This window comes from Columba livia, chromosome 5, assembly GCF_036013475.1.
Source record: "Columba livia isolate bColLiv1 breed racing homer chromosome 5, bColLiv1.pat.W.v2, whole genome shotgun sequence".
NCBI lineage: Eukaryota > Metazoa > Chordata > Aves > Columbiformes > Columbidae > Columba > Columba livia.
In genome coordinates this window covers 42,458,031-42,471,905 of record NC_088606.1, presented here as the reverse complement: position 1 = coordinate 42,471,905, position 13,875 = coordinate 42,458,031, and the positions used below count along the sequence as shown (strand labels likewise).

At 49.8% G+C, this 13,875-nt stretch overlaps 1 protein-coding gene across 2 annotated transcripts in view; it reads right to left on the bottom strand.

Moving 5' to 3' along the window:
• The window catches only part of CREB3L1 (cAMP responsive element binding protein 3 like 1), a 47,229-nt gene that overhangs the window by 15,134 nt on the left and 18,220 nt on the right, over window positions 1-13,875 (bottom strand). For both annotated transcript variants that reach the window (XM_065064670.1, XM_065064669.1), the window contains exons 2-3: window positions 6,725-6,953; window positions 1,867-2,027 (exon numbers count right to left, since the gene is read on the bottom strand). In XM_065064670.1, the coding sequence (XP_064920742.1) occupies window positions 1,867-2,027; window positions 6,725-6,953 (390 nt within the window). The remainder of the gene's footprint in view (window positions 1-1,866; window positions 2,028-6,724; window positions 6,954-13,875) is intronic.

Below are 13,875 nucleotides of genomic sequence, written 5' to 3'. Positions count from 1 at the left end.
GAGTATAGGGGTTGTACAGAAGAAGAACAAACCTCCTGTTCTGCTCACATGATTTTCACCAGGGCCATTGGGCAGCTGTTCCCAGTCGGAGGGGACTGAGAGTTAAATAAAGAGTAGATTTATTCCTATCTGGGCTTTGCAGCCCCTCAGCTCCATGGTTCACTAGCCCCCAGCCCAGCATAGGCTGGGGGAGTTTTTACACTAAATAGACACATTGCAAACTCCTCCAGACTGTAAACACAGCTGAGAGAGCACCATGGTATGGCTGCTGAGCACACACAGCAGAGGTTTGAGGGCACAGCAAGTTCAAGCTGTGTAAATAATGGAGGAAGCCTGTGCACAGTTTTGGCTGGAAGTACCCGTTTGTTTTGGATGGTCATTTAAATGGAAAGATGCTCAGCATGAGTGAAAAAAAGGAAGTGAATCCCAGAGATGCTCTACTGTTATCTACTGAGCTGCTACAAGATAGTCAAGGTCTGCGTGAGACTAGTCAGACCTTCCCATCCAACATGGCTAGACTCAAGGCCAACCGAACTGAGCCCTCAACTTAGATCCACATACTAGTGGCATAAGTGAGCCTCCTTCAGACAAACAGACTTCTTAAGAACTTAGATATGACCAAAAGACTTGGTGTCTTTTTTTCTCAGAAATAATAATTCCTGCTGCTTCATAGGAAAAAGCAAGCAGGACCTGGAGTGGGACCTCTGTTTCCAGTGTGCAGCTGAGAAAAGTGAGAGGACATATTATAAGACCAAGACCATGAAAAAGACAGTGGCAGAGCAGGGGTCTATACTCAGGAATAGTGGGGTCACTGGCATTGCATTGATTAACACTGTTCTCTGAAAAATGAAAATGAACCAAGAGTGGCTATAGAAATATTGGCAGATTGGAGGGGACAGGCCTCCAGCATGTGCAGGCTTAAAAGTCTTTGCGTGTTGTTCCAAGTGTGAGAAATGCAGTTGTGATTCGTGCTGATAAGATGTTTAATGTTTACAGATATAACCAAATAAGGCACGGGCTCTGAAGAAAATGAAAAGATAGTTAAGATTTATGTAAAAAGTTGTGGAACTTGTTTTGTATCATATGTACATGTGTATAGGAAAGGTGGGGGAGTGATGTGAAGGAGAAGGTGACCTTCTCCCGAGGCAGCCGCCATGGGGGAGGGAGGGGGGAGCCGGGTAGAAAAGACCCCTTAAGTAACAACCTGAAGTATGCACACCAAGAAACTGACACTGAGGAAGAAGGAACTCTTCAACCACCAATCAGAAAGAGAGAAGACTCCTAGTGACAACCAACCACGGAGTCAGAGTGCAAGAAGGACTAGCCGAGGAGATAAAAGGAGTTGGTTAGAAACCTAAGGCGTGCCCATTGGTGAACATGGGCTCCCCTCGCACCCAGCACTGTTTTGTGCACCCAGTGCTGTTTTGTGCACCCAGCGCTGTTTTGCTTATGCTTTAATGAATACGAGTTAATAAATTGCATTAAACATTGCTGTTAATGAAGAAAAAGCGTGAGTAATTTATTTCACAAGGAAACACACTTGTATTAACCCAGGATTGTAAAGCATCCTGTGCTAGAGAAAACCCTCCTTCCATTGTTTTCTTTAGAAGGATAACCTGTCTTATAGCTTCACTATAGGAATGAAGAACACAGTTCTAGCTAGCATCAGGTGTGCTGCTGCTCTGAGTGCGATTTCAAGAGGAGAATGACAAATAATGCAATGTTTGGGCTTTGTATCACCTTCCTCTGTCTGTCCAGCAGCTAAATCAGCTAGCAGCACCCCTGCAGTCACATGGCTGCATGTGCATCACCAGGGGTGCCAGTGCATGAGAGCCTGGGTTCCCGATGGATCTTAGATGGGCTCACCTCCTCGGGGACCGGCAGTCTCTGCAGAGGGTTGAGGTTCAGCACTGGTATGGAGCTGGCAGGTAGCTGGGACTCAGGCAGGTCTAGAGCCAGGTTCTGTTCCTGTTTCACCATGATGGAGCAGAGCTTGGGCCCCAGTGACCACACTCCATTCTCCAGCTCTGAAACATGCACAATGTGAGAGTCAAACTCCAGCAAGAACAGGAAAAAATAAAAAAAAGCCATGCAGACAGTTTCCCCATGTCTGGGGAGGCTGCCTTTCCAACTTTAGCTCTGTCACCACACAAGCATGTGCAGGCCCACAACACAGAGTAGTAAAGGGAACAAACCCCCAGCGTGTGGGGAGCAGACAGGGCAGAGCTACAGGGATCGTGTCTCTGCTTTGCTCTCGCTGTGCAGCCCAAGCACAGGAGGACAGCTGCAGGGTTTCTTCCCCCAGTGATGTCTCAGTCTCATCCTCTGCAGCTTATTTATATTTAGAGCTCAGTGCGAGGAGGATGCTGGGCTGTTACTCCTCAGGCACCATGGCCAGCATCACAGAGCTGCCAGGTGTGTTACCAAGAATAGCACCATCTCTGTGCTAGAGAGCTGGTGAGAGGGCAAGCACAATGACAGTGAAAGGCTGACAGGTGCTGCTTTGGCCTCCCATGAACGTTGTGTGAAATACGAGAGCTTCGTTGCATGACAGGAGAGGAGGAAGGTCCATTCCTGTGGAAGGAAGTCCAGTGTGGCACTTGCTTGTGAGGCAGCTCCCACGGCTTCTCCCCTCAGTCTCACCTCTGAGATTTCCTCCTCTGCCCCACACTGCTCAGGTGGACTGCTGCTTACAGATGTGACACGCTGCCATTGCTGGTAGGGCAGAAGCAGCAGCAAGGGAAAGGAAGTGTCTGAAGAGAACTCAATGGAGCTGTGTGGGGACACTCCTCTCACCCCACATCTGCTCTGTTCTGTGCACATCGGTGGCATGAGCCTGGCTTGTCGCTGAAATTAGAGATCCCAGGAGCTGGGATTCAGGCAGTGGTGGATGACGGCAGCTCAGATGTGGAAAAATGTGCTAGGCAGGAGAACTGCCTGGGCTCTGCTCTGGAGTTTTTTCATTGCTCTTCAAACACTTCAGCCTGCCAAAACGCTACTCCTAGCTGGCCTGGAACCTGCATCCTCCTCCCTAATCCTCCTCCCTTCCCTTCCCCTTTGTATCTGACAAACAGAAATGCATTTGTCTTGACACAGGACAGACTACTGCTAAGTGTGTCACCAGATAGTGCCCCAGTTGGCCACAGTCGGGCTCACTCCCTTACCCCGCTGTACTGCTCTCTGCATACAGCACTCACAAACCCACTGGTGTTGCCTAGCTGTCTGCTGCCCAGAGCAGTTCTGCAGTACCCATCTCAGTCTAGATGATGTCCTGGCAAGAGGTGAGGAGGAAAAATGCCTGCATAAAGATGACTATAAGCAAGCAGCTGTTTATGTGGGAGCTGCCATCTGAACTCAAAGGTAGATTAACTTCATCTTTGCCCTACTCAGTCTCTGTTACCCTCAGGAGACAGGGCAGAATCCTGCCTCTGGCTTTTGCATGGACACAGTGGTGTTAAAGTGTGGACAAGAACTGTATCAGTTAACAGTGTTGCCCTTGCCAGTGGAGTATGTTGTCTTGTGTCTTTGGTTTCGCACCTATGCTGCCTACATAGGTGTCTCTAGCAGAGCCTTATTCCTTCCAGTGCCCTGTGTGACTGGACATCTTCAAGCACAGACATGAGCTCCTGTGGCTGTTCCATGTGCCTATCAGCTGCGTTGCTTGCAGTGCTGCTGGATTGCTTCCCACAATGCAGTGAGGCCAACGTCGTCAGGCAGCATCTCAGGCGGGGATGCACTGCACAGCAGTGGCAAGGAGAGGCTGCTAAGCAGACACAGACTGAATTGCATTTCCTCTCTCCTGCTAAGGACACCAAACCCACAGCTGGTAGTGAAGTCTCAGTTACCCCTGCTATGCAAACAAGCCCTTTCTGATGGAAGGAGGCAAGGTATTACACAGCCACAAGTGTTTGCACCAGAAAACTTGGACTAAATTCTTCTGACTGTCCACAACCCATCACAGAGATAAGGGACCTTGAGAGGTCTTCCAGCCTATCCCGCTGCTCTAGGCAAGCTCAGCTAGACCTGTGTTGGTCCTGACAGACAGTTGTTTGACTTGATCTCATGCTTCTGCAAAGTGATGAAGAATCTACAGCCTTCCACATTAAATCTCTTCTATGGTTTCACTGTGCCCACTATGATAAGGTTTTGCCTACTGGCTAACTAGAAGTTCCCTTACTGTGATTTTAAGCCTCATCTTCCTCATCCCCCATTCTGTTGCAAAGCTCTGAATTTCTCTTTTTCTCAGAGGCGTGGGGCACCCTCTGTCTGGGAGGGCTGCTGCTGAAGCAAGTTACCAGGCAAGGGGGAGCAGACCACCAAGGGCTTTCCCAGTTCAGACTTCACTCAGGGAGAGAGCAGCCCCCAGAACTGTCAGTCCAGACAGTCCAAGGAGCAGACACCCAAATAAGTACACGCTGTCCTCCCATTTCCTGTCTACATTCTGACCCTGCTTTTTTTCCCACCCTCAGAGATTTATCTGGGGAGCAACTGCATTACAGAATCAGAAACATATAAGCCATGAGAGGGTCAATGAGGGACTGAGGTAGAAGCATTTTGTGTGGATCCCTCTATGTTTCAGAGGTATGGCCATTCTGTAACCACTGCAGGTTTCACTGTACCTTGCTGGGTGAGGCATGCCAGGAAGCTCATTCTCTGCTCTAGATACTCTGTACATAATGGGAAGAAGCACAGCTGAGAGATTTCCATAGCTGCCCTGGGTTGAGGACATGAGGCAAAAAGCAGTGAGGAAGCAGGACCTGTACAGGAGTGCAGGCACCAGCCCAAGGCTGGTCCAGCACCCACTTCTCTGCACAACCCTGGCTCCCCCTGCTCCTGGCATCAGATCACGCCCTGCAGAACTGAGAGCTGGTACTGAGAACCAAAACAGCCAGTCCATATGTGCAAGCCATCTGGAAAACAGACTCCACTGATATGCAGGGTCACAATGCACCCAGCGCCTTGCCCTAGCTGACCTGTGTTAGTGGGAACCATGTGGGAAGGGGCAGGATTTGGAAATGTTTTGGAGATCTGCAGAAAAGCTGGGAGAAGGCTGATACATAGCCAGCCTCAGCCAGCTCCAACCCTAGACAGAGCCCAGGCATTCCTGAGGGGCTCTGCAGACCAAGCAGAGCTTGCTTACTGTTAAAGAAAAGTCATTCCTGGGTAATTAATTTGAAGTGAATGTCTAAGAGGACTGAGACTGGATGAAGCTGTGCCAAAAGGACTGCACAGTGTTGCAAATACTGGACCTGACTCAGGGCTACACTGGAATATGACTCACATACAATTATGAGCCAAGACAGCCCTGGAAAGATGGGTTGAATTATCCTACTGCAGGAGTGGGAGCACAGATGCCCCTATACCTGCCACATTAATACTAGGCCTTACTCTTTGTATAGAGCTGATCTGCACTCTCAGAGAGCAAGTGCCACGTCCATCTCAAGTGCTCCTGAGTTATGCGCTGTACACCCTGTGCTGGTCTCTGCCCAAGGATTCGAGTCACACTCCATTCAGGAGAATCATGATCTTGCCTTGGGGACACGGCAGTTGAAGTAGGGGTATGTCTGAACACAGAGGATAGAAGCAGAAGTGGTGATAAGTGTCTCAGAGAGGAGTCCCTGAGGTAGCTTCATGCAGGCAGACTTTGTTTTATTGCTTTCTATACACTCCTGCGTTTTGCTTCTCTCATTCCCAAGGTCATCTCCTCCTGTTCATTTGTGGGGGAAAAATAAAGATGTGTCTGTGCACTCATGCAGGTTTGTTTTTTGTCAGTCGCCTGGTTGCCTGTCTGGGCTGACTGCCCTCCAAGACAGTACTGGGGTTAAAGCTAAGGAAAAAGAAATGTAAATTGAAAGCTTTTTTGATACTAAGGCAGAGCTTGCTTGATGTGCCATGAGCCTCTCTCCCAGCTCCTATCTGAGTGGTCCCCAAGGAACATGGCACTGATGGCTGCACCCTTTACAGGGACCAAAAAGTCAGGGGAGGCCAGCTCCTCTCCTCCTGCCTTGGCGTTTGTACCAGAGAGCTGGGATCATTCCTGGCCATGAGGGAAGCCACTGTCCCAGATGGCTTTCTTCTGTGTATACTGAGCCCATGCCACTGCTTTTTCAGGCAGCCTGGTGTCCATCAGCTGTTCGGACACCCACACAGTCCCACAAATTACAGGACTCTCTGCAAGGACAGCTCTAAAAATATCCAGCCATCACAAATTATCCTGAAATGAATTGTTTTAAAAATAGGTTTTGAAATGACTGTTCCTCTCTGTCTCCTGCTAAAAGATCTGCTGGTAAAGAAGCCACTTAGCTTTCCACATGTACCAGCACTGGTTGCAGCCAGAGACTCATGCTTCCTATACTCAAGCCAAAACTCTGCTGCTTGATGCCAAAACAGACCTTGATCTAGGGCATCCACACCCAGGTTTGTAGGGTCCTAAAAAGACATTGCCTATTGCTTGCCAGAAGCTGGCAGCACACTGAACCACAACCAATTATCATCCTCGTAAATAACAGCCCAGCAAAGAAGCAATGTGACTGTCAGAGCACAACTGAAGGAAACTGAAGGAAAAAATGTGGGCTGTATTTGACAACGGCAGATCAAATTTTTCCCTGGATTAGCCATGCGCAAACCTAAGGAATAGCCAGTTTGTCCTTATATATGGAAGCCAGCCAGAGCTTCCGCTAACAGATGTGCCCAAAGCTGTGCAGTGTGCACATCTCATGCTCACCGTTAGCATTATCTTCAGTCTTGACAGGCACGAGCGGGCTCTGGGGAGCAGAGTCTCCACTGAGGGAGTAGCTGTGCTCTGCCTGGATGCCTGGAGTGGGTGGATCCAGGTCCATGTCCAGCAGTGGGTTCTTCTCAGCCAGTACTGGGTCATCGAAGAAACTGCTGAAGAGGTCATTGGAGAAATCCTCCATGTTGTCAGAGAAGTGATCCAGGTTCTCTGAGAAATGCTGCGGAAAGACAAAGGGAGGCAGAATGTTAGTGTTAACTCCAAGAGGGATCTGAGAGCCTTCCTGTGCTCTGAGAGCCAAACCTCAGCAACAGCCCTTTTTGGATGGAAAAAAGCAGTTCCTATCCCTTGCCTGGATCAGTTTGATAAAAACACCTTGAAATAAGATGGAAAGGGCCGTCGTGCTGTACATCTTCTTTATCTGTTTATCTACACCACAAACACTCATGACATTTTTCTATATTCTCATATCTCCCCCTTCCTCTGTGGGTACCTCTCTTCAGCTTCCTAGCATCACCTCGCTGTGACAACAAGCTGAATAGAGCACAAGGCAAGAAATCCCTGTGATGACAAAATGCAAGTGTGGCAGAAAATCACAGTCTTCAGCACCTGCCCTTGGTGACAGACACTTTTTCATGTTCTCTGCCAGCAGGAATAGGCACTCTGATGCCCCAGAGAACATCAACCCAGCTGCTGATTTCTTTCAGAGAAAAAAAAATCAGTTGGATCAACATAACAGGAAGGCCCCCTGTTGTATTTAATTTCCTCTGGGATTTCACAGCCCCTCTGTGGACCATATGAGGCTGTCCTCCAGCCAGATAATGCCTGTGAAATTCTGCTCCCCGATGAAGTTTAAACACTACAGATGGGCTGTTAACAACAAACAATCATTCCACTAATCATTCCAATAACAGTCAGTAAATCTGGCCAGTGCTGCTGCAGAGCTGGTCTCCTGATGCTACAGGGAACCTGTTTCCTTTGAGGCATATCCTTCTATTCAGAAGTCAAATCACTAACTTTTCCATTTGCTACAACAAAGCATTGGTTGGGCAGGGAGAAAAATGGTGGTTGCCAAACACCAGCTGAAAAATTATCCCATTTGTTGGCAGATTGAGGCTTCTGGCTCAGGGAGAGGAAAGAAAAGACAGATACATTCAAGTGACTATATTACACAGATGGAACTGTGTAACTTAAATGAACTGGAGAGAGCTCAGCAGAGTCAGACTGGGTCGTCCTCCCCTGCCTGGAAAAGCATCTGGGTGGGCAGAAAGGCACTGAAAGCAGCATACTCAAATACCAAGAGCAACAGGGTATGGATGAGAGAGAGCATGCAGATGCTACAGTAGAGACATGGATGCCTCTGAATTCCAGTGTGAGAGCTGAGCTCAGGATGGAGCCCATCTCCCGGAAAAGCATGGGGTGCATGAGGTCCTTTCTTTCCCCAGCACTAGGATGGAGGGAAGGCTTGGCCAGAAGATCCTGGATGCTGGAGCCTGCAGGTTCCTGCTCCTACAGGAAGGCGTATTTGTTTTGTCTGAGCAAAATATCCCTCTGTCAGCATTATGCTGGCTGTCAGAGGGTTGGGGTGAGGCTGGGGAGTGAAGTGGGCTCCAGCTGAACAGACTCACACCTCCTACCAAGTGGGGGATGGAGACAGTAACCTGCAGCAACTTCCAACATGCCAGTGCCCTTCACCCTCCAACATCATCCTTCAGCCACTCAGTTTAAAAAATCACAGCCCACAGAGCATGCTGGAAGTGGGGGGCAATATCTGCCACCTGCATTCTGCCTGACACAAGGTTTCCCACCCTTTGCTTCCTTCCCACTTGTCCTGTCCCCCCACTACCTGAGGTGCCAGCCTGACACACCATGATCCAAGACTCCCCTGGAAAGGCAGATACTGCATGTGCAGGTAAGGCAGAGAAGCACACTCATGCTAAATCCCAGTGTTGAGGCCCTCCCTGGGATGTATGGGCTGAAGTTTTGTCCACTTGTTCCCATATCAGAAGCTGAGTTGGTGTGGTAGCTTGGTAAATTCTACTCAGCCATTTCTAAATTACCTGGAAGCATTTCTGCATTTGAATCAAGCAATAGAAAACATCTCCCATCTGTGTTGAGCATAACCATTCTTCAGAGGGAGCTGAGTTAGCAGATGGAACAGAGTTAGATATTTATCTGAAAAGCAACAGAAAACCAGGTTTTATCCTGTATTACAGCATGAAGGAGTAAAGAGTTTGGACTCCTGAGCATTAACCCCAGAGAGTGCTTGCTCATGCAACAGCTGTTCTTTGTCTTGCTTTCTCTAAACAACACCAGCAAACACAGGATATGAACACAATAGCCTTACAGTAAGGGTGAGAATTTAACTGCAGAAAAGTGAAGGGATTCAGAGTTCTGGCTGCCAATGAACCACAACAGCACAGCAAAGCCAGGATCCAACATAAGGCATTCAAATAATATATACTGTCGTTACCATCAAAACTAGAGCCACTACGTAACTGTGGATGAGAGGCAGAGCTGGATGAACAGCTGCAGGGAGAACTGTCTGTGATTCTGCCACATGTTTCAGATTTCTTTTACAACTGTGCCTTAACAAAGGCAGAAGTGGGAGTGAAGAGTCAAGAAGATGCATTTATGCAGTAGTTCCATGCTATCTTTTAGAGGCATCCCACCCACGCTTACAACAAGGATCTCTTGGTCAGTCAACAGTCTTCCGATTGTAGGACAAACCTACTGGGAGGGAAGAGGCAGAGGTGTGCCTCCGGTTTTATTCTGAAACCAAAAATCCCTCCAGCAGCATGTAACGGGTGAGAGATGAGCGATGAGTGTAATGGGCTGAGTATCAGAGACTTAACATGGGCACTAACACTGACAGGAGTAATTGCAGATTTCTGTTTCTTCTTTTAGACACCACACAGCAGGCTTGCTGGAGGACTTCCCTGCTTGGAAGTGACGATGAAGGCAATGCTGATCTTCCAGAGATACAGGAGTTCAGATCCCCAAGAGGCCATGCTCTCCCAAGAGACAGAGACCTATTGCACAGTATAGGGAAAACATGGGTAACAAGCAGAAAATGAAACTCACACCCTCCCCGGGATCCAGAAGTGTTGGGGCACATACCCCTCTCTGGACTCCTGGGTCTTATTCTCCAGCACAACTAAATACTGGCAAAGTCTTCTCATCAAAGCAGCCCCTTTTGAGCTCTCACCAATTATACATATACCAGTCCAGCATCTCCAGACACAGGCGATGGAAGCTAACCTATAAGACTGGAATAACTATAGTTATTATCAAAGATGGCATGAAGGATCAGACACCCTCAAAGAGGTAGAGCTCCCAGGGCTGTCACAGAGCTGGAGATTGCTATTAAAGGCAGTGGCAAGAGGCAGAGGAAAGAACAAGGAAGGGTAAAGCAAAGATAATGACATGGTTTTGTAGCTGGCTATGCCTGCAACAGAGACTTCAGGACAAGAAGGAAGCTAAGCCACCACATCCCAGGAAGGTTGCTGCGTCTCCAGGGTTGCTCTGTTCTCTCCTGACACCAACAGGTACTGTTAACTTCAGGACAGATTTTGGATTAGTAAAGACAGACATGCATGCAACCACATAGTAACAGGAAAAAGTGTTCTCTTGTCCAGATCCAACTGTGATAGGCAAAGTGAAGAGAGCCCAGAGCTTACCCAACTACTAAGTAGTTCAGGCTGAGCCTGCTAACCCAGAATATGCAAACTCTGTCACCCCCAGCTTTGTTGTGGGACCTCCATTTATCTGGAAAAACTCAGAGAAGGCTTCAGCCATACTCCTCCTTAATGTGTGTGGGAGAGCAGGCTCCAGGGAACTGCAGGTCCCAGGGTGCAGTGTCTCAGGGCTGTGCAGATCATGGCACCACATGGCAGGGTCAGTCCTCCAAGTTTCTGAGTGACAAACAGAAGAAGGTTTATGACCTGCTCAGTAGCTCTATCCCAGCTGGAAGCTCACATGCCAAAGGAGGTGCTGGGTGGCCACTAGCCCTCTCTTCCTACCCATACTGAGTCCAGCACAGCTGAAGACCTGCATGTGGTGCCACTAAATGAAATTACCGTGGTGGACTTTGGAGACACTTTTGCCAAAGCCATAGTAATGAAGATCTCAGCAGACCAGAGGTATGTGTCAGTGGAAGGTCCAAGAAAGAGCCCACAGGACTCGGATGTGAATGAAGGTGGGATGTACAGAGATGCACAAGCAGAGCAAACTCATCCTCCCACAGCCTTTTCAAGGCCTACACTCTCCCCTCAAGAGCAACCTTCTGGACATGCTGGGATCAGCCAGCTCCTGCCCCTCAGGGAGTTGGCCAAGAATTTCTAATTGTGACAATGAATGACTGCAACTCTGCTGAGATATCATTTAAGATATCTCAAGTAGTCTTCACACAGATGGGCCTAGCTTGAGCAAGGGGGACCAGTCAACTGGGAAATGTGATCCTTGCCATCCTAGCCCTGAGGGAGTGGGTGTGAATGTACTGGGGGAAAACAGCTTCCAGATGGGATATGGAGCTTGCAGCACAGTCTCATTTTGCTTATTTGCTCCTTCTATCTCCCCCTCTCACACCCTCCTTCATTCTCCTTCTAACTATGCTCCAAAGCCAAGAAATAGCACGAGATGTGTTTCCAAAGCTGTATTACCAGTGAGCGGTCAGGGAGGGGGCAGCCAAGGGACAGAAACGCAATGGCGAGGAAGTGCTGGATTTCCTGATCCAAGTCCGATTTCTGGCTGCCCATCCCCCCACGGCATTTCTGGGAGGATGGAGAGGCAACACCTGAAGGGGATGAGCCAGTGTGTACAGGTACAGAGGAGGCAATGACAACTGCATCTCCAGGCCTAACAGTGCGCCTTAAACTGCGCTGGTGCCACAGGATAATCTGCTCGGGCTGAGGCCACCTCAGCCATGAAGAGAGAGTGTGAATCTGTCAGCTGCTGACTCCTGCTCCCTCCCATTCCTGGTGACCGACATAGGCACTGACTTTCCAAACATATTTCCACCACATGTTTTCACCCTGACCTCATGCTTAGGGTTGTCTAAATAGCACACTGTATGTGCGTGCGTGCGCTTCTCATTTGAACACCCTTTCCTGTTGTACAACAGTTATCTTGGGAGCTTCACATTAGGCATCCAGACATCCAAAAGCAAGCTCTCAATTTCCCCTGCACCGAGAGCTAGTGTTATACTTCTACAGGCCTCAAACAGAGACTGAGACATTAAGCCTTCTCCCCTGCCTAGTTGCTCATAGGATGCCCGAAGGTGCCACTCTTGTAGCCCAGTGGCACCACACATGGCTGAGGAGGTGACTGTTCCCTTTTCCTGGATCCACTTCTCCTCCATGGTCACCCTGGCTGCATCTGTCCCTCCTTTCCCATTTCATGCTTCCATCCTTTGACTGTGACTTTGCCCTTCCCATCTCCAGCTGAGTTGTTTGGACACAATCTTGTTTTAGGATCAGCCTGTTTCTCACAGCCTCCTTGCTCCCACCACAATAGTCTCGCTCCAAAGAGAAAGCAGCAAGGGGCTAATCCAGCTGGGCGGCAGCCCAGGCCCAGGAGACGAAGGGCCTTTGCAGGTTGGAGGTTCTGCTCATGCTGGCAGGCAGTGCAGATGGGGAGGGGATTCTTCTGAATTTTCTCTCTTCTTTTTGAAAGTATTTTTCCTCTTTGCTTGCCAAGATAAATCTCCTGTCCCAGCTGTGACATCTGCATTTCCCTTCTCTGCTTTCACTAAGGAATGAAGCCCCCTGCACTCCAGCTTCACAGCCGAGGTTTCCTTTACATTCCAGGAAAGAAGAGCCCATACACTCCAGACAGTCCTTCTGCTCTCTTTAAAATGTAGTGAATTTTAGACCTTATGCAATTGAGGGTCTTGACAGCATTAACAAGATCCAGGCACGATGGACAGATGCTGTGCACCCTTCTCCTCACAGCCTAGTTGATGCATCTGCACCCCAATGGGGACAAGTTATTATCCCACCAACTCCTGGCTCTCTCAGACTGTTCTGGTGCTCCTCCATCCTGACCCTCATTGCTCTTGGTCCCTCCTGTCATGTAACACAGCTCCTTGCTCCTCTATGCCTGGTCTGCCCAGGCTCCCCGTCTGCCTGGGTATCTTGCCACCGACTCCCTTGCTATTCTGCTTCTCTGCATGCCATGGCTAAAGCACTTTGGGCCAAAACATCTGCAAAACCCACTGCTATTTCCCTCCAGCATCAGGACAGCATCCTGACCAGCAGCACCCCTCAGCCTTTCTCAGAGACTGCTAGCAATGCCCATCGCCCATTATTATTTTCAGCATCACAGCCTTGGGTGGTATGGTGAACCAAACTCTGCCATGACACCCAGGCTCCAAGTGACAAAGTGCTTGACTGAATCTGGTCTGGTGCCAGGCCCAGAATTTATTACTGTCTGTAGAATAATGCAGAGTAACAGAAAGAGGAGAGCTTAGGGCCGCTGAAAGAAAGGGAACTGACCTGCTTCCCCACAGGGAGCTGCGCCATCAACTTCCCTCCCCACAGGGACTGAAACCCCTCAGGTGCTGCAAACCGTTAGTCTTTGGCCACAGCAGCCACACCCATGTCCACAGTGCCTTGCGAAGTCCCAGCAAGGCTCAGGCATGGCTTTGCTGTGGAAACCTCCTTCCACCGCACATCTGTGCCAAGGACCTGGATTTACAATTTCCAGGGCTTGGCGCCACAAGACCTAGGAGGGACAACAGAGGCTCAAGACACAATCAGGGAAAGGCGATTGCGGGAGCAGCCGCTTCACCACCCGCCACCCCGTCAGGCAGCCGAAGTTCCCAGGGTAACGCGGCCCCCGGGTCCGAGGGGTGACCGGAGGGTGCGCGGAGCCACCCGCCCCTCCCCCGCCACCAGCCGCTAACGGTCGCCGCGGCACGCTTCCAACGACCGGCAGCGGCGGCCGCCCATTGGCTGATGCAGCCGGGCGGCGGCCAATGAGAGGCGGTTGCCAGCAGAGCCGTGCGCGGCGGGCGGGAGGAGTACAGGGTTAGGACGGAGCGGTCCACGGCGCCTCACGGCGGGTGTCCGTCCAGCTGCGGCCGGAAGGGGCAACGAGACGAGGGGCAGAGACCGCCAGGGGGTTCGGGAGGGGGGCGTAGC